We start from the raw sequence: 21,424 nt of genomic DNA on the forward strand, positions 1-21,424 counted from the left end.
TTATTATTATTATTATTATTATTATTATTATTATTATTATTATTATTATTATTATTATTATTATTATTATTATTATTATTATTATTATTATTATTATTATTATTATTTTCTTTAAACAGCTACCTTTTCATTGGGCGAAGAGGAAAGACGCCCGGCGCTGCTTGAATGTGTTGCCGTCGCGTGCTGCGGAACGATTTGGAGATGCGTGACATGTCAGTTCATGCAAGGTCGTCGAACAACCACTGTGCAGCCTTTCGGTGCAGCGATGACTAGAAATTTCTCTTGGCGGCACAAACCTGAGGCGTGCATCATCAGCCGCGGTGTGTGTGCGTGTTGTGAACTATTTTGGCTGTATGGGGTTTTCACTCGATACAGAGAAGTGGCGACTGTGAATTGCGAGCGTGAATTGGAAAATATTGCCACTATCTGACCGCTTGGGGCGGGAACTAAAACATAACACTGATTGTGTGTGGCCAACCGAATGGAATATCCAAACATCTAAGCGCCAATCCTTAAAAACATTCGCGCCAACCATTGGCATCGTTCGCAAGCTTTTCAAGTCTAGTAGTCTTGAATCACTATGCTATGTCTACGTTAGCCTACTGTATGAGGCCGATGGCGTTGCTCAACATACATAGCGATCACTGTGGTTGGTAAAAGTATGATACGTACAGGGCGTCCCAACTATCATAAACAAGATTTGAAAATATGAAAATGCCACGTAGCTTGACAGAATTAACCTAAGTAATGTTGTTTGCCGTCGCTTGGAGATACTCAGATTATTTTTTGCATTCTACCTAATTAGATAATTAGTCTTATTTGCCAACCTCTCAAATATTATAATTAGATGAAAGTTTCAATGATAAAATTGTAGAGCAACGTCAGAAACACCCAATACAGCTTTCTGTCGGTCAATACGTGCATGCTACATAAAGGTGTTTTTACAAGCATGAAAGAAGCCCGCGAATACACGCAAAAGTGCCGCACGACATGGTCGCTGAAGCTCACCGGCTACAATTCGTAAATTGCAATATGTGCCGTAAATTAAATAATTAGGGAGTTAATTATTGAACTCTTTTATTAATTAGTTCAATATGTGTTTCGATTTTTCGTCATTGTAATCTCCGCCTCTTCGAATAATCCAGCTCAACGACAAGAACTACGCTATCTACAAAAGACAATTTTTAAAGATCCCGTAAAACTTAAGAATGATCACATTGTATATAGTGTCCCTGTTATAGTTATAACTGATTAGTTATAATTATAACTAGTTGTAAATAACAGCGATGACATGTGCCGTTTCCTGTCTTGTCCTTGTCTTTCTTGCGCTCTTTTGTTATGTTAAACCTCATAATTTGATTTGACTTGAATATGGGGTGCGTTATTATGTTTTTGTAATTTTCTACACTTTGTCAAGTGATGTATTCCTTACTTTTGGCACACGGTGAAGCTGAAACCAGGGCCGTGATTTCGTATAATGTTACTCTATATGGTTCTATGTCATCCATCTTTCACAGCCGGCTGATCCCATTGATAACGCAAACGAAACGTCGCTCTGACCACTGAGGAAGCGCGAATTAAGGAATATCGTACAGGAAAAACAATCGCTACAAAAGCACGGCGCAGTCAGGCCTGGTGCGACATAGTCGTCACTCAGTACATGTCACTATCTTTAAGAGCCATCGAAAGAGGGTATATCCGCTCGTCAAAGGCGGTCACATGCAGCTTCTACAGAAAGTGCAAAGTATCTATTCCTCAATCGTCGCTGCCGTTAGCCGAAGCTGCATAGAGTAAGCGCTTCTGACCTTGAGCTCAGCCGGGAGCAGAGGCCGGTTAGGGCCCCTTCTAGCTAGACCCCGTGCTCAAGGAGAGGGCAATCTTCGCGGAAGGAAACCGCCTCGGCGAGAGGCGAGACCAGGAGCAGGACCCATGGGGCTATTTGCGTGTCGTCGTCCTCCCCTAGTACGCGACAGTCACGGACTGCTGACGGCTCCGGGGCGCCGCTTTTTGGCAGGCCAACGCTGTCTGGCGCGATCGCTTTCGACGAAAGCGCTGCGCAAACGCTTTGTTTTCGCTTGCCCTCCCGAGGTTGTCAACAGTCCGCATCGGATATACGTCGTATATCGCATGTCGCGACCGCATCCGCAGCCCGTGGCACGGTGTCGTCTGTCGTCGGTGCGCCATGAGCACAATCGAGTGTTGATTGGCCTTGAACTGAGGTCGAGTTGCGGAGCGTGTTGCGGCTCGGAACGTTTCGAGAATGCAGTGGCTGCGCGACACAAGCCGGTGACAGCGAAACTCTGCAGGCTATAGAGTTCATAACTTTTTTTTAACCGTTCATAATGTCCAAACACATTTCCACATCAGGAAAAATTAGAACTTGTTCTTCTTTATTCCTGTTTGTAACAAGTACATTCGTGAAAAAGGAAAAAAAAAGTGAGATGAAATTATATTTGAGTTAGAGCTTAGTTAGTATACAGTGATTAATTATTTCGTAAGTAGTTTTCTGGATTATCACCAATTGAAAACTCTCTCCAGAGTACAAAAAACAAGTACTATATGCCGTGCGTTAAGTTTCCCGTGCTTGAACCAGCATTTTATGGTATCGAATTAACACAGTGTAGAATAAATACGACACTTTAGGAATTGCAGGGTTAATAGCGGGTTCTAATTAGGAAGGGCCTCTGGATTAATTCTGACCGCTCGGCGCTCTCTCCAAATTTCCTGCCCAATTTTTTTCCCATTCTGCCCCCAATCGGAATGTGATATCGCTGCGACCGGTTGCCGGACAACGGTAGTCTCCAGCAATACAGATGCATAGTCACTCGGACACATGGGGCTGGTGAGACTGGCTTGATTTGATTTCTCTGCAGAGAATGGGCGCATAACCACTAATAATTGGCCAAGATTCGGGTGGTACTGAGGAGAGAGAGAGAAGGAATTTGTGAAAGGCAGAGTGGTTATCCAGAGTAGCTATCCGGTTGGCTACTCTGCGCTGGTAAGGACAAAAAGGCAAGCCACTGCAGTTTCGCTCGCATACGTGCGCAAAGCATACATGCTTCAATTGCTGGCATGCGTGACCTTATAGCCCGCGAGTGCATCGAGCTATTTTTGTGTTCCGAAAGCTTTGGTGAACAGCTCCACGTGTCCGTGACGGACGGGCTTGTTCAACCAAGATTTCAAAATAAACGGACGTCAATTCCTACGCTGAACCTTAAGAAGGTCATGCAATGCGCACATGTAGCGCGTCATCGGCGTATATGACGTTTAGCTTGCTGTCTGGGCTGCCGAAAAAAAAAAAAGTGATGTTACAGTAACAACTTGCAGGTTGAGAAAGAGGGAGATTTTTATAGAAACACTTATCAGATAACTGTTTTGCTCTCCTTTTTGTGTCAACAGCGCTCTTAGATTGGAGTGGGAGCGCCGAACAAAAGTCATGATCGACTAAGAGAACCTGTATATCAAATAGGTTAAATTTCGCCAAGAAACTATATAACTCCATTTTACGCCTTACTGAAGCGTTCTGTACGCCATTCCAACAATTACATTTTTTTTCCGTATGATCCTCAGAGAACTTCTATTTAGATCACAGACAAATTCCGTGTAATTTCCCTAAGAATCTCACAGAAAACATACGGAATTGTTGATCTGCATGCGGAACGTTTCAGCGGGGATACTTCTGGTCAAATGCAGATGGCATCACCTTCTCTTTTTCTTTATCTTATGCTGTTCACATAAGTTTAAAAAAGTAACATTCCCAGGTTTTACGTGCGAGAACCACGATCTGGTTATTAGGTGCGCCCGTAGTGGGGGCCTCCAGAGTAACCATGACCACCTGGGGTTCTTTAAAGCAACGCACGGTGCACGAGCGTTTTTGCATTCCGCCTTCATCGGAGCGCGGCCGCCTTGGCCGGGATCGAACCAGCGACCTCGAGCTCAGCAGCGCAACGCCATAGCCACGGAGCTACCGCAGCGGGTCACAGACCTGGTAAAAATGATTTGCTAGTGCGGCGAGTACTCACCGAATTGCTCTATACTGCCGGTTCGGTAAGGTTAAGTTATGGGGTTTTACGTGCCAAAACCACGATCTTATTATAAGGCACGCCGTAGTGGGGGATTCCGGAAATTTGGACCACCTGGGGTTCTTTAACGTGCCCCTAAATCTAAGTACACGGGTGTTTTCGCATTTCGCCCCCATCGAAATGCGGCCGCCGTGGCCGGGATTCGATCCCGCGACCTCGTGCTCAGCAGCCCAACACCATAGCCACTGAGCAACCACGGCGGGTGTGTTCGGTAAGGTACATAATGAATCCATGCATGACAAATATGCCACCTATGCGTATAGAAAGCGAGACCATAAGCTATTGAACATTATCTTTGTCTTCTGCACATCAATTTCATCCCTACTGTTACACTTTCTCGGTTAAGGTCCTTAATAATTCGTTTCGATTCGTCTCCAGTGCTGCTGAACAGGACAATGAAGCTTATAAAATTCCTTTATGTCCACGTTTACTATCTTTTACCAAAAAAGATAATCAGTATAGTGTGGACTCAATATTAATATACATATACAATATTAAGTTTCAATAGCCTGGCAAGAGAACAAGAGTTCATGATAGCCAATCAGCCGCTAGAGTATGTGCAAGAGTACATTTATCTGGGTCAGTTACTAACAGGGGACCCTGATCACGAGAAGGGCATTTACAAATAAGAATTGGAGGACGCTTAAGCTTCGCCTTTAAGAGTGGAACGCGATAGCGTTATCGGGCCCCGTTCGCATCGCACTTTTGTTTCAGTGAGCTCCACCGCAACACAGAACGTGGGAAAGCCAGCTTAGAAAGACCAAGCTTACACCGATCCCCCTAAAGTCAGCTTCACCTTTAAACAGAAATCAATTGCTGGGAAGACGTTTTTCCAGGGGCAATATAAGTCGTCTTATATTAAAATATGAAGGCCCTAACATCTGTTTTAATTGTTTTATTAATTGTTTGCTGCTGCCCCGACGCGCGCGCGTGTCCAAAACACATTACGCAGGTGAAGTCCCAATTTGACCTAATAAGGATGCGAGCGCCATCTGGATAGCACTTTCGCAAGTAAATTACCCGAGCGCACCGGGTTGGGATGGTAGAAATGCTGGAAAAGGGGTTTGTGTTTGAGTTCCCTCGTAAAATAATAATATTTTCTCGTACATTCAAATTACAATCCGACGCCACCATGTCTGTAGGTTGTGGTTAAGTCGTACTTTACAATTTTTCTGACAGATTTCACTGCGAGAAATTCAGTTTTTGTTCACCAAAACCCTGCACCACGTGGAGAGCCTGCGCGGTCCGAGTGGTTCGAGATGATTATAGTTCAGTAACATCTTGCGCCACGCGGAGGGTTTGCGTGGTCGGGGTGGGGTGGTTGTAGATTAGATTTTCCGCCACGGACGCCGACATAGCGCGCCGACGCCGGATTTTCTGCGACACGGGGCTCTTAACGCTATCGCGTTAATAAAGATTCGTAAAGATGGGTTGGAGTGCATACGGCAGGCATTACCGAATCCTGACTGGGAGCTTACGACTGTGGTTGACAAGTGTACAATAATTGCATTCTACCGATGCTAACATAAGGCGCAGAAACTTGGAGGTTAAAGAAACTCGAGAACAAGTTGACGACTGCGCAAAGAAAAATGGAACGAAAAATGTTAGGCGTAACGTTAAGAGACAGGAAGAGAGCAGTGTGGATCAGAGAGCAAACGGGGATAGCCGATATTCTAGTTGACATTAAGAGAAAAAAATGGAGCTGGGCAGGCCATGTAGTGCGTAGGATGGATAACCGGTGGACTATTAGGGTTACAGAATGGATACCAAGAGAAGGGAAGCTCAGTCGAGGACGGCATAAATATAAGTGGAGTGAGGAAATTTGCAGTCTCAAGTTGGAATCAGCTAGCGCAAGACAGGGGTAAATTGGAGATCGCCTTCGTCTTGCAGTGGACATAAAAAAAGGCCGATGATGATGATGAGCTCCAAATGTTCGAACTGTATACAGCCGCTCTTCGATCAGTGTCACGTGCACGCGATTGAGAACTGCCACTAACAATGCGCCAACGACTGTCAAACAAGCAAAAAAAAAAAAAAAAATAAGTAAACGAAGAAAGCAAGATGCATAGAAACTTTTCTGCGATATTCACAATGACGGTTGTGACCACAACACCAAATATAAGCACAAACCAAAAAAAAAAAAAGTAACCGAGACGTCATACGCAGGTACGCCTCTACAGAAGCTATAGATGTACAAAAGAGTGCTTACAATCACAAAGTCAGGCGCTTGCGTAGCCGTAAGTTCCGAGCACAAAGCGCACATAAGTTACACGTGTACTATATAGATGTTTTTTTTTTTTATCGTTCACAAAATTTTTAGAAACCGCCCTCGGCATGCAGCGAAATTCTTTTTTCTTTAATTTTTTATTGATATGATATAAGGACATGTTGACGCACAAAATAAGGTGCCAGCTACTCCTTATCTCTTGAATGTGTCTAACCTACAACATACAGTATTCAAGATTACATGTCAAACAAGGCTTCTCATACAAGAGCCAGAACATAAAAAAATACTTGTAGAGCACGGTTTTCAGAGTAACACTACAACGTAAAAAAAAAAGAAAAAAAGAAAAAAAAACGTGATACATACAATATACAAGTTAAGTAATTCCACGACACTGTAGAAGAAAGTGTCGAAAATACCAATAATACTGTCACCTAACCAAACAGTCTGTAATCTAATGTAATACAGTCTCTAATGTAAGACAGTCTCAAGTCAGCGGGTTGTGCATACATCGTGTAAATGCATTATCACATATAGTCAGAACAGAATAATCAACATAACATAATCTGCAAACACATAGATATATACAGCGACGTTGAAATAAATGGAACACCATAACGATGCCGCTGTCTTCGAGAAAAGTTTTTAATGCTTTTAAAGCGCTCTTCTGCAAGGCCGTTGTTGACCAAAGGCCCAAAAGTTTCCTTAAACTGAAATGTCTGCGGTCTAATGTCATTAGAGTTGATTTAAGTCGGCGTCTTGGCGTGTCGTGATGTGGGCAATCTAAAAGGAGGTGATGTATATGTTCATCTACAAATCCACAATCACATTCGGGGTTTTCCGCACGGCCAATTCTATGTAAGAAATGTTTTGTGTAGGCAGTGCCCAGCCTTAATCGATGAATAAGGGTTTCCATATTTCTGTCTAATGACAATGGAATTTTGAATTCAATAAGCGGATCGATATGGTACAAATTATAGCTTTTAGAATTCTGCTGAAACCACGTATTTCTGCACATTTTGAAACACGTTGCCCTTATAATGCAGCGTAATTCATTTTTTTTTTTTATTGGGAGCGAAACCACATCATCTTTGATGTGAGCTTGTCATGCTGCTTCATCGGCTGCTGTGTTTCCAGGAATGTTGCAATGTCCGGGTATCCACTGGAATGTTATTTCATGCTTCGCTTGGCTTGCCTTTGTGAGGTATTTTGAGTGTTTCATATATTATATACTATCACTGATTGTTATTGCTTTTGTGCTGCAGAGTGATATTAGTGCCGCCTGTGAATCGCTGAAAATTACCCACTTTTGCGCCTCTCTTACTAAAGTTGTAAATTTTATCGCACATAGGATCGTGAATAGTTGAGCCGTTGTGGACGAAGTTGTACGAGATAACTTAATGATCCTTGTTTATTGAGATGCGGTATAATAAAGGCTGAAGTTGATGAGGTTGCTGCACTGGAGCCATCTGTATAGACGTGTATGTATCCTGAATACCGCATATATGTATATCTGGTAAAGTGCTAGTTGTTGAGCAGCTTGAATGAACATCTCTCTTTTTCTGAATATACCATCTATACTGACAATTCGATTTTTGGAAGTGAAAGCAGCCATGGAGGATATTCGACATCTGAGTTCTAAAATTCATTTCTTGGCAATATACAGGGTGTTTCAGCGAACACTTTAAAAATTTATTTAAGGTTGCCTGTGGTAGATAACCCAATTCTAGTTAATGAGGTGGTCTACTCGAAGAGGCGGACATTACTTGCACAAGAAATTGAAATGCATTATCGAATAATTAACAGAAAATCAGTAATTAAGTTTTTAACTAATTACCTGATGGCCCATATTGCAATTTACAAATTGTAGCCGTGGTGTTCGCAAGGCGGATCCACTTGGAAGGAATTCTCGGGATGACACCAGTTTAGAGATATTAATTTCCGAACTTTGCGGAGAAATGCATTGGTGTTCCAGTTAATTTTGTGCTGCAATGAATAAAGCGACGTTTTGTTAAGAACCTAACTGGAACGCCAATGCATTTCTCCGCAAAGTTCGGAAATTAATATCTCGAAGCTGGTGTCATCCCGAGAATTCGTTCCAAGTGGATCCGTCTTGCGAACACCACGACTATACAATTTGTAAATTGCAATATGGGCCATCAGGTAATTAGTTAAAAACTTCATTACTGATTTTCTGTTAATTATTCGATTACGCATTTCAATTTCTTGTGCAAGTAATGTCCGCCTCTTCGAGTATAGACCACCTCAATAACTATAATTGGGCTATCTGCCACAGGCAACCTTAAATAAATTTTGAAAGTGTTCGCTGAACCACCCTGTATGAAGATTTCCTTGAATTTCTTTATAAGCATAATATCTAGGTTAATTATGTCTATAGCCAATGGGAGGCTTTTATGCTGTGCTTGAAGACGAAAATAATGCCGGCATGTTTCTGTAGTTTTCATAACTGGAAACGGCGATTGGCGAGCCTCAGCGATTACAAGACAGCTAGAAGTCACTTGTGGAGCTCTTAGACATATGCGTAGTCATCTAGCTAAACGTCTTAGAGGTCGCTCTTCTGACGTGTTGGAAAGTCCGTGTAAGACGGGCGCGGAATGCGCAATTTTTGGTCGCATTAATGCATTGTAAACAGTCAGCATGGACGATACTGATCCGCTCCACAATGTGCCAGCAAGTCTGCGAAGTACAGTCACTATCGCATTGACCTTGTTTTCGAGTTTTTTAACAGCGAAGCTGTTTAAGCCAGCCGTAATTTGTGGTGCGTATCAAGAAACTACCAAGAAAGAAAATAAAACAAACTTTCTTGCTGAGGCGGGATTCGAGCCCGCGTACCACCGGTCCTAAGGCGAGCGTCGTAACCACTAGGCTATACAGCCACGCTTGCAAAACATGCATTTATGCGAACCATATGATTGCGTTTGAGCGTCGTCGTCTTCGTCCACAGCTGGCGCGTTCGTACGCTCGTGCTCTGCGAGGTGAAGAGGCTTTGCGCGCTATGAGAGCGAGAGAGAGAGAGAGAGAGAGAGAGAGAGAGAGAGGAGAGAGAGACGCATTCCATAGAGTAATATATGTTACTCTATGCGCATTCACGGAGCGGGTCTCCTGGAACGCGGTGTCAGCATTCGAAAGCGGTGTCGGTGTCGCAAGCTGCGCTATGCAACGCGCAATGACGGCAGTAAGTCCGAGACGCGCGAAAAGAAATTATCATCATCACGAGTAATAAGATGAAAAGTTCGCGCGCACTTCCGGAAAATGCTGGGCTACGATCGCCCAGCTTCGCTGTTTCAAGCGTTGCGCGGCCGAGTGCAAGGTTAAGCGTTTTTTATATGAGGTGCCCAGGGTAGCTGCCGATCAAGTATTCAATTCCAAGAAATCGATGTTGTGTGACAATCATTAGAGGTTGTACTTCCAGATTAAGAGTGAAATTTTTTAACTGCATCCGAGTGAAGGGCAATGCAGCTGTCTTCGCGTGTGATAAAACCCTTCCCCTCTCTCTCAAAAAGTGGTTAATGATATTTATGCTGTCTTGAAATGCCATCTGAAGTAATTGGACATTAGTCCCAGATGTCCAAATGCACAAATCATCTGCATACAGCGAGAATCTTAACTGTGATGGCAGTCTTCTCGCTAAATCAGCCATGACGCAGTTAAAAAGAAAAGGGCTGAGTACGCTTCCCTGTGGTACTCCCTGCTTGGCAACATGTTCAGCACTCTTTCCTTCACTCGTCTGAACAAATATCTTGCGTCCTGATAAAAATTCAGAAATCCATCGCAAGGACCTGCCGGGCATTCCGAGTTCTAACATACTAAGCAGAACATGAACGTGACTAACAGTGTCAAATGCCCTCTTGATGTCTAAGAATACTGCTATCGTTAAGTTGCCACGTGCACGTTCGTGTTCCACATAGGTTACTATATCCAATATTGCATCCATTGTGCATGTTTGTTTTCTAAAACCTGCTAAGTAGTTGGACAACACATCCGTTTACACCATCATTGAATCGCGCGTCAATCATTTTCTCCATTACTTTGCATAAACAACTAACTGGGCGGAAGGATTCAAGGCCCAAGGGCGTCTTACCCCCTTTTTTAAAATTGGGATGATTGGAGCGATTTTCCAAGAATCAGGTACAGTTTCTTCTATCCATAGATTATTATAGATGTCTAGGAGAGCATTTGTACCAGTCGGCCCGAGGTTTCTTAGCATATTGTACGTAACGCCGTCTGGCCCAGCAGCAGACTTTTGGTGACATGATGCCATTGCGCATTGAAGCTCGCTTAATGTGAATGCAGGATCTAATTGAGAATGTTGTGCCCAATAGCAAGCATTTATTTTCTGCTTAGCTAACACTACTGAATTATCAAATTCTGCACATTGTGATGAAAAAACAGATCTGGAAATAAGCTCGCAAAATTCATCTGCACTATTATCTCAAATGTGTCCCGGGCTACAGCGAGAGCACAAAATGGGAAGCTCTGTGTTACAGGGCCGCTTAAAGACCGAATTACTAGAAAATTCTTGGGAGAGACGTGTGAGGAGACAGTGTGCCGCAGAAATCGCGGCAGCGCCGTTTGCCTAAATTTTCCATGCGTCTGCGAATTACCCTGTGAATTTTCTGAGCGCATTTGTACGCTTCTACACTTCCGCTCCGTCTGTACGCTCTTTCGTATCGGCGTCTGATGGCTCTTAGGTGCTCATACTCTCCGTCAACTGCAGCATAATCTTTTGGAATTGAGACTTTCTTTGTGCATATGTTCATCATTATTCTGCAAAAATTCAGCAAAATTGTCAACAGTTGTATGCTGACTAATTTGATCCGTTAGGCGACACCAAAAAGCTTTCCAGTTGGTTAGTCTGCTGTAACGCCTGATATCATTGTGCATGCTAGGGTGATTTACAAGGATGGAAAATGATCACTTCCGCGCGTTTCCACATCCGTTGTACATCCTACACCATTCAACAGATTTAGGGAACACAGGGTAACATCTATGCAGCTTGAATAATTATATACACGAAGAAATGTTGGCGATACATCGTTTAAAACAGTCAAGTTGCATTTATCTATGGCGCACTCAATAGCGTTACCACGTGCGTCACAGTGATCACTACCCCAGATAATGTTGTGTGTATTGAAATCTCCACATATAAACACATTAGAATGAGCTGTATTGAAGATATCCACTAGCGCTTCCACTGAGATATGGCCTGACGGTTGTAGATATAAATTAATCACTGTTATGCACAGCTTACCAAAGGATACTTCACGTGCGATGAATTCCGGAAAGTCTGAATCACTTGACTGAATTTGATAAGATGGTTAGTCCTTTCTGACGCACAGGAGCACTCTGCTAACAGCACCCTGACGAGACGACTTGTATATCACATAATTCGAGAGGCGAAAATCGTCACTGATTCTCGCCTCTTGAATGCAAAGTATCGGAAAGTTGTATTGTACAAGTAGTTTACGAATGTCAGCACACTTCCCTCGAAGACTGTTGGCATTCCACTGAAATATGGAGACATTTTTGTAGCGGTTATTCATGTACTGCTTGCCGCAGCTTTGGCCTGGATTGTTGACACAATAGTGCTTCCAGAAGCCTCAAGGTTTTCACTTCTGATAGGTTGTTTGCTTCCGGCAGAGCAGATAGGATTGCCTTGAGGTCTGCGAAAAGCATTGGCAAAATCAGTTGCGTCACCGATGCGGTGGTATGATCGCAATTAACTGGCGTTACTTCTGTAGGAGGCGCATAAGGTCGCTGAGAATGATGTGTGCGAACATTGGAGCTTCTTGGTGCATTACTTCGTGCCTGTTGTGTGGATTTCCATAGCATTGACGCATAAGACGGGGCGCTTGACTGTGATCCTCTTGATTGGTCTCTTGATTGCACTCTTGGTGGTTCTATTGATGAATACCTTGTTGGTTATCTTGGCTTTGGTGGTTCCGGTGCCCGATGAGGTGGATGACTTTGCACTGGATGAACAGTCTCAAGGTTTGGGGAGGGTTCATTCCGGCGCGGTTGTATTCCATGGATAAGTTCATGTCGACGCATTTGTGCCGCAGCCTTGCTCTGTGGGCAGCCTGAGGAGGCAGCGTGGTTGGCCGCAAAGTTCGCACATTTAGGCTGAAAGAGTGACTTGCACTCCTTGTGGTCATGATCTTCTGAGCAGGTTTTTCATCTACGTGTGCTGCAGCAGCTTGTCGTCATGTGCCCAAATCACTGGCAATTATAACAGCGAAGTGCTGGCCCTAGATATTACTCGACTGGACGACTGGTGAAACCTAAGTAAATTGTTTCAGGAATAGGGCGATCGTCTCTGAAAGTCAGAATTACTGTGTGAAGCGGATGCGACGTCACTGCTCCATCTTCCTGGCGGTAATACTTTGCCTTTTAGCCTGTAATGTCTGCCTTTTAGAGTAATCCATCTCAAGAAGCGAAATTCTTCTTGAGATGGATGACTATAAAAGGCAGACATTACTTGCACGAGAAATCAAAATGCATAATCAAATAATTACTTTAAATTAAATAATTCAATTCTAAACTAATTACCTTACGGCACATATTGCAATTTAGGAATAACAGCCGGTGACAATGCAAATCATATGCACTTGTAACCAATTCTGAGGATGACACGTAAATACCAGTTTAAGATATTCGTTCCCAAAGTGTGCGATGAAATACATTAGGCGGTCCAGTTATTTTTTCGCTTCAAAGAACCCCAGGTGGTCAAAATTAATCCGGAGCCCTCCACTACGGCGTGCCTCATAATCAGAACTGGTTTTGGCACGTAAAACCCCAGAATCAATCAATCAATGCATAAAAAGACGTTTTGTTAAAAACCGTAAGTTGAGCTGAGCACTCCATTATCAGTGCAAGTCTAACAGCGTTTATCTCAAAACTGCTGCTAGTTCCAAGTGGATGTGCCTTGATAAATAGCGTGCATCTCTTAAGTTTCAATACGTGCGCATATGAGTGAAATTTTGTCAATTAGTCAAATATGCATTCTGATTTCTTGTACAAGTAATGTCCGCCTCTTCAAGTAATCCAGCTCAGTGAGTAGATTTGCGCCATATGATACATGCGAAGGGAGCAGCATATATAGCCTGTAAGTATTTGTTATTTTTCTTTTCACAGTAAGCCTTAGGCAACCAAGCAACAGCATGCGCCTTTCCAAACCTCACGCTATTGCCAAAGAACACTCGAAGACTGTGAACTTGCCAATGGCACAATGAGGTACTAGATTTCTGAAACGGCAGTTGGCCCCCTTCGTGCGTTGGTTGAGTCATTTCCTACAATAAAAATATAAGGAAGAAAGTAAACATGAACAACTTCCGCTTTCCAGACGGCTACACCAACCGAAGATTCTGAGATGTTCGGGTTCGGAATGAAACTATACACACTGCATTGCTAACGTGTATTGATCACCTAAGTACGCGATGTACACAGAGTGCTGGGTCAGTCGAAATAGAACGCCCTATAACCTGCAAACGGTATAGAGCCGCCAGCACCACAACACGGTTCGATCCTCTCTGTCGTCTGCACGGCGCGCCAGAAGCGGACACGTCGATAAGAACGTGCGTCGTCTGCGCACTTTCACTGCATACACGTCCCCAAGATCGCACGGGGATCCGGCCTGTATCTATCGGTTTACACAGCCGAACGTTCAGGGCGCCCGTTCAACAGGAATCAGACTACATACGCGCTCTATTATTAGCACACTGGGTTGCCCGGGAAAAAAAGAAAACAAGAGAAGCCACTCCAACAACGAAAACTGCTTGTCTGTCCCTGGCCTTGCAAGCGCTCTAGGCGCTCGATCCAATATATTGTACCGCAAAGCCTTTCCTTCGCGAGCAATTCAGAAGAGATGCGCACCTTGACCCAGTTTATGCGAGTTTTAAAGCGAGGATGCAGCTTCCGGAATGTGGCATCACATGCTGTGTTTTTTTGGGTTTTTTTTTTTTTTTTTTTTTTTTTTTGCCTGACAGGTACACGACGCCTTATACGGTTGTCGGCGTAAAACAACTGTCTGTCACCTCCCCCCCCCCCCCCCCTCACATAAAAAAAAACAAGAAAAAAAAAAAACATTACGGGATTTACCAGACGGCAGTTGGTCCCCATCGTTCGTTGGTCGAGTCTCTTCCTACAACAATAAAAACATAAAAAAGAAAGTAAGAACGAAGAACTTCCGCGCGCTGCGGGTTATTTCCAGTTTTGTTTCTAACCGCGGAACAACTTGAATTTCCGAAACCGCGGCCGGGCCTCGGCTATCGGAACGGGAAGGACTTCGCGACGCTATTTGTCTCCCAGCATGGGAACCGAATACGTTGTAGCGTATATACGCGTACAAATATAGCAGCCAGGAAATATTTATGCACGTTTAGGAGCGGAACACTCGCAAAAAAGAAAAGGAGATAAAAAAGAAAGAAGCGCGGGCTGCACTTTTGTAGATGTTAGTAAGCGGGAAGCTGTGCAGCATCATGGGGATTGTAAGCTGGTGCGCTATAAAAGACGGCGGCACGGCTGACCATATGTACTGCACGAATGAGCCTATCTGCGCAGGAATTCGCGGCGGAAGGAACGAAAAGAACGGGCAAGTCCGTGCTTCTAATGCAGTATTCTGTCCGGTTAAAAACACTGCGTATTTCGTTGACCGTCGAGGCAAAAGTTGGCCAAGGCTGTACGAGGCGTACAAGGAGGCGGCGTGGATGGTGTGACAAAATATACAGTATACATCTACGCTGCCAGCTGACGCAGGATAAATACGAAGCCAAGGAAACGGGGACAGAGAGCGAAGAAAACAAGCCGCCTACAGATCGACCAGCAAGTTTGAGAAGAAGTGAGCTGGGCGAGTTGGTACCGGTTCATTTTGGAAAAAGACGCGTAAAACGAAGAACAAGGTAAGGCGTACAGGACACGGGCGCATGTATGAAAGGACGCAAGTGGCGCACGCGAAGTTTTTTTTTTTTTTTTTTTTTTTTTTTTTTTTTTTTTTTTCCTGCGTCGCTGTTGTATATAATATAAACTGTAGTAAACTAAAACGAGTGAAGTCTGAACGTTGTGCAGCCCTCCAGAAACGAAAGAAATTGTGGCAAAACAAGGCTCAGTTATACGAACCGCTACAGAAAGCTTTTTTCAAATGTGTTTGTGGACATGTCCGCATCCTGCGGAGGCAATGAAAGACCGCACCAAGCTTCGGCTCAAGAAAGCTTTACAGCCAAGTACAACTCCCCTCCCCCTGTCCTAAGGTGTAATAACGACAAACTAAATATGACTTAGAGAAACGACCACCTTCGTAGCGACAAAGGCACGTCGCGGAAGTGAGCAAACACTCAATTTTTGGCAACACTGCAGTTACTTCTTTAACCAGGGCGCAACAATCATCACTCAACGCCTATAAAAGCAACAGAGCCCTCACACAACGATCTCCAACAGCAATATTTTTCACAGAGCAAGAGGATGTTGACGGGGCAGACAACAGCCAGAACCAAAAAGCGTTCACGACGTTTCTTGACCAACTCGGCCCCTTCTTCGAGGGTGTTTATATGTACAATGACAAAGGGACGGCACGTTTTTAAATCGCTAGCTATTTTCCACGGTTGTGGACCAGCCGTGCAATTAATGCGCAACACCACAAACTGCGCCTATACGTTGCGTTTGGGAACCGTTGAGGATATCATCAGGTGCATTCGATTCGATTGCACTTCTGAACCAGTTCACAAAGTGCTGCACTTCGCTATTCGTTTCACCAGTTCCACATGGCGGCACCTGCACGTCGCCATTCGTTTCACTCAGTGCAGGCTTCGTGCAGGACGAGTCCACAGCATTCCCTGCACTCGTCAGAAATGCAGTGCAGCGTTCGTGCAGCAGGTGCCGTGCCGCTTCTGCACGGGCTAGAACCGCACTGAACTGGCGGGAACTAGTTCACGAAGTGCAGGGTGCATAGAATGGACATATTGGCTGCACCGGAACTGGCTATAGCCCTCACCCTTTCTCTCTTTTCCGGTTTACCTTCCCACCTTTATAGTGCGTAGAATATCACCACCTTCGTTGCCTTCATTTTCTCTCTCTCTCTCTCTCTCTCTCTCACACACGCACACGCGGTGTGCACAGCAGGACAGTGGTCCGCGGAAAGAGGAGAGCATCGTGGGAGCGTCTACATGGCAGCAGTGGCAGTCATCCAAAAAGCTGGGAATAAGAATGGGGGAGGGCGGAGCCGAAAGGCGAGCTGCTGTCCCACAGCCCTCAGCTTTTTTGATGGCACTGCGACGCACTGAAACGTAAAAACACTTGCTAAAAAATTTACATTCGTGCGTTATTTCCACACATCGCTTTTTTCGTTTGTCCGAGCCTAGCCTCTAAAGCGAAAAAAAAAAAGAAAAAAAAAATTAAATTACAAGTTTCTCATTTGCTTATAGCACGTGCATGGCCGCACAAGTAGTAATTTGGTAATTTGCGTCAGCGCACATTTGATCCTACCATATGATTTTCCTGTTCTTGCATAAAGAAAGCAAGGAAGAAAGATCTGGTGTTTCATGAGGATTTCCCAGTCTTAATATTTTCCTTTCTAGTGGTGACGCAGCCCATATAAAATGACTCTAAGGCGAAACACGCTTAAACGATTGGTTTGCTTTTCTTGCGTGGTAGAAGACGCATCAGCTTGGATTATAGCGGAGCTAAACCTGGTTATGCCTCATCTACCTCACCACGGTTTTTTTTCGATGGGAAAGTTTCCAAAAGCTGCAAGGTTAGATGTTTGCTTACTTTGCAACGTTATGTAATCGCTTTTTATTGCTAAACGTTCACACCATATAGCGCCGAGCAGACGATGCCAAAACATAAGACGTCAGAACATGGTCTCGGAGATCTGGCAGCACGCGCTGTAGCGCCGCCCGATCTCGGAGACCATAGTTAGGGCAAATTGGAGCACTAATTTCAAGGCGGTGTCGCCCCCCGCCTTCCTTGGGTCATTTCTGGTTTACCAATCCGCTTACGGTAACACAGGCCTATGACAATACAAGACTGCGTGATATATCAATCTAAGTTAACGTAATATTTAATCGCAGCAGAAACCTAATAAGAGTCAGAGCCTAGAGAGAACGCTTCTGAACTTATACGCTGTAATCTACAGAGGACACGAAAACCACTGGACAAAAGGCACCCGAGTCTGTATAAATATTTAATCTGTTCCAACATTTTTTTCTGAAAAAGGCGGCGAACAGTGCCTCAACTTATGATTGAGTCTATACAGCAGCTGCTGTAAACTTGCACAATCGTTTAGGCGCGCAGTGAGCGGTTTGAGTGGGTTGGATTCACGCGTCAAAATGAGCCTACCCGGGTCAATTCAACCGATTGTCACAGCTCGTTCGGTCTGAAATATACTGACGCGACACTTGCTGCCCCGTGAGATTAGCCGGAGTACCAACATTGAGCATCTGAACGCACGCCCGTTTGCTGCAGCGCGCTGGGTCTATCCGCAGCAGGATGTGGGCGTGTGCCAGTGGGAGAGAACGTCCGTCAGCGCATGCTTGCCATTGAGTGAGCGAGCGCATTCTCCGTGATACAGCATGTGCTTCAACGAAAGCATTAAAAAAAAAAAAAAGCATGAGCTCAAAGTACCTGCTGGTTTACATCTCCGAGCGCCTGGCGGCCATATGTCTTTCGCTAAAAGACAGTCTTACTACTAGAACGGAATGTTATATATGAACCACGGTACAAGGACGGCTGTTGGATAAGAGGCCTAGATGCACATTCGCAAATGTGCTCGTACCAATAAAAAATAAGCTTATATATAATTTCACCGAGTACACGAGCTGGTTCGCATACAGTGTAAAAATAAATTTGCTAACACGACTAAAGGTCCTGCCCCGTTTCTCTTTTGCTGAACACGGATGCATTCAATGTCTGTCCTTAGCATGCCTCTCCAGTACCCTCAGTGCGCACGGTATATGTTTAGACGAACGCAGCTGCGCCAGCAGGCTTCTTAGAGGGGCTGCAGCGCTTGGCCAGGGCCTCGTTCAGGCTTTTGAGCATGGGCGATTGGGGCCGCAACAGGCTGCGTTCGGCGAGCAGTGCCTCAGCCAGACGGGTGTGCCGCTCGGACCTGATGGCCGCGTCGATGAGCAGCAGGTCGAAGACGTCGCGCTGCGCGTTGCTTCCGCCTATGCGCAGCAGATCGTACCGCACGGCGGCCAGCTTCTCAGCAGCGTCGTCGAAACGGCCCTGTTTGTGAGCCACCATTGCTTGCATCGCGGGAAGGCCCACTTCGGCCAGGATGCGCTGCTGGTCGGCGGGCCAGCCGCCGTCCTCGCGGCGCCCGAGGTCTCGCTGCGGCTGCAGGTCGACAAGCTGCGTGCCGTCGTCGCCGACACCCAGGAAGGCCATCAGGAAGTGCAGCTGGTTGAAGGCCAGCACGCGGTCGTCGTAGTGCGTCTGCGCCACGTCGAATACGCCCGGCCAGCGTGTTGCCAGCTTCTGCTTTGGCACTTCGCGCAGCTGCAGTCGGTACAGGAGCGAGGCGGCGTCCACGTAGTCCAGCATGGCGCCGGAGTCGCGCAGACGCTTCGAGACCTGCCCGTCGAAGATGTCGATCGCTGCCTCGACCTCGCCCTTCTCGACGTGATAGACGGCCCAATGCCAGAAGTTATGGCAGGCCAGCATGCCGCACGGCTCCCAGTCGGCCAGCGTGCGGCTCAAGAAGGCGATGCCGCCGTCCGGGTCCGTCTGCATCTCGTGCACGTGCGCCAGCGCGTGCGTGGCCCACGCGTCGTGGCGGTTGAGCCGCAGCGCCTCTTCGCCCGCCTTGCGCGCCTGGTCGTACAGGTTGGTCTCGCACAGGCCGAAAGCGAGCATGCCGTGCAGGTACGAGTACAGAGGCATGGACGGCTTCCAGTGCGGTAGCACGCGCGCTACGGAGTCGCGCATCTGGCGCTGGTACCCCAGGTAGAAGTAGGTGTCGTGAGCGAACTTCAGAGCCAGCATGTCGGTCGGGTTGTCGATCAGGATGTCCTCCCAGAGCGACGCCGCGCGCGACAGCCGGCCTCGGGACCACGCAAGCACGGCGTCCACGTGAAGCTGCTCGCGGTGCGGCAGTCGACCTTTGCTCGCGACCGAGTCCAGGACATCGAGGTCACCGGACAGGTTCGCGTTTTTGACAACGTTGTCTCCGGAGCCGATAAGTGTCAGACCGACGTTCAGTACCTGACCCATAGTGAAGTGTGGGTCCGTTTTTTTCAGACTTTCCAGCGTCCCAGACAACCCGCCAAGGGTCGGGTCGTCGTACCAGCCCACGTACTGTGTAAGCGCCGCATCGAACAACTTGCAGGCTTGATCGTTCGTCGTGGTGAGCGGCAGGTTTTCCGCTTTCCAAGCGGCGCACTCGCGCCAGTTTTGCCGCAGCGTCAGCTTGGCAGCCATGATGCAGAGTTGGGCAAAACCGCAAGAGACTCACTTGGCAAAGTAGGCTCACACGTTATGGATTGGTTCCGTGCACTGTCGTATGATGTCAATGCAACAAACGCATCACATATTTCACACAGTTCTTATCGACGATACAAACACAGTTGGAGGCCATGTAGGCGTCTACCACAAGCAGTCGACGCGTTCTACACAGTGTTGTCAACTGACCAAATCAAGTGACTCTCTAATTTCAAAACAAATATTCACGCCCATAACTTATGTTTTGACAAATTTATTAAATATACAGTTTTCATCGCAACAATAATTTGTGATTCTAATTGTATTTGCTAAATTTCGAAGTTTCTGTTTTATTTGGCGAAAAGCTGTCATAGTGTTGGCAACAAAGATACGCGATCTCTGCTGAAGGAGTTGTGGGTTCGCCACATGTTTCACAGGGGTCTAGGAAATTAAAGTTTTAGAGTTATCAGCATGAGATTATGACAATGTATGCATCACTTCGTGTTACTGTGCATCTAGCCCGCTGTTGTGTGCTGTGCTCAAAGTCAAACGGACTAATACCGCGGATTGCGTCATTAGAAATTGGTTTGTGAACAATTTTTAGTAGGTGCTTCGCGCATTCATGCAGTTGTTTCGTACGAAAGATCGTCAACTTACAGCATTCTGTTTGTCCAGGAAATAGCTCCAACTGTTTTGTGGCCGGCCAGCAGTCCAGACAGTTGCATGTCTCCTCGAGCCTCCTGAGAAAGGACTATTACGACGTTCTCGGCGTTCCTAGGAATGCGAGTCAAAAGGACATTAAGAAAGCATATTATCAGGTAAGCAAAGTCTAACTGAGAAAAGTTAGGTGTTAAAACTTACGAATGTGGTCGCGTAGGACCAATTTGCAAGCTTAGAACAGCTGATGAGAAAAAGCAAAGTTTTGAAGGATAAACCTTTATAAGGACATCAAAACTGTGATTATGATGAATACTGCGTTGTGAACGAATTGTTTTCTTGTATGCTGTAGTACATGACCTGTTCGTTTCATGCTGCAGCGACATATTGTGGTGCTCCCGCCTTCATATCTTTACAACAGTGTGACGAGTGCATGTTGTGATTTTTGCTGGGCTTTTTCTTGCGCAGCTCGCAAAAAAGTACCATCCAGACACTAACAAGGGAGACCCTGAGGCACAGAAGAAGTTCCAAGAAGTGTCCGAAGCCTACGAAGTAAGAAGTGTCACTGTGAAACTTCCATTCATCATTGACGTTAAATGGCTTATGTTGATAGCTGCAGAACGTTTGTTACGTTGCATCAACTAAATTTCATGAAAGCCCTTATACTTAAGGCTTTCGAGCCACACCCCTGAAAGAAAACTAAGTCCGGTTGTGCCATTATATTATTTTGAACCGTATTCCTGCTGTTGCTAGTTATGGCCCCACATGGCATCGCATTGTATGCGCCACTGCTTATGACTGCTTACTAGCAAAGTAAGTTGTCAGATAGTGAGCCAACATAACAAAATATCTTCATAAGAGGGCTGGGATTCTTTGTTGGTAAATATGTCACCAAACTTTGCTGTTGGCAATGTGGTTCAAAGTAGCAGAGCCCCTGAATTAATTTCAGCCGTATAGAGGGACTTGCACTGAAATCACAATGCGAAAGCGCTTTTGCTAAGCTTGCCATCGAAATGTGCTGACCATG

The 21,424-nt window shown here is 45.5% G+C and overlaps 2 protein-coding genes across 2 annotated transcripts in view; one reads left to right on the forward strand and one right to left on the reverse strand.

Moving 5' to 3' along the window:
- Positions 1–17,489: 17,489 nt before the first annotated feature.
- LOC119449453 (tetratricopeptide repeat protein 38) lies at positions 17,490–19,939 on the reverse strand. Its single transcript, XM_037712630.2, has one exon. The coding sequence runs from the start codon at positions 19,738–19,740 to the stop codon at positions 18,277–18,279; it is 1,464 nt and encodes a 487-aa protein (XP_037568558.1). The 5' UTR covers positions 19,741–19,939; the 3' UTR covers positions 17,490–18,276.
- A 181-nt stretch (positions 19,940–20,120) lies between these two features.
- LOC119449454 (protein tumorous imaginal discs, mitochondrial-like) overlaps positions 20,121–21,424 on the forward strand; it is a 39,944-nt gene continuing 38,640 nt past the window's right edge. Inside the window, 3 exon segments of the mRNA XM_049665210.1 lie at positions 20,121–20,325; positions 20,416–20,558; positions 20,866–20,949. Coding sequence (XP_049521167.1) covers positions 20,220–20,325; positions 20,416–20,558; positions 20,866–20,949 — 333 coding nt within the window. The 5' untranslated portion in view covers positions 20,121–20,219.

Source organism: Dermacentor silvarum, chromosome 4 (assembly GCF_013339745.2).
Source record: "Dermacentor silvarum isolate Dsil-2018 chromosome 4, BIME_Dsil_1.4, whole genome shotgun sequence".
Lineage (NCBI taxonomy): Eukaryota > Metazoa > Arthropoda > Arachnida > Ixodida > Ixodidae > Dermacentor > Dermacentor silvarum.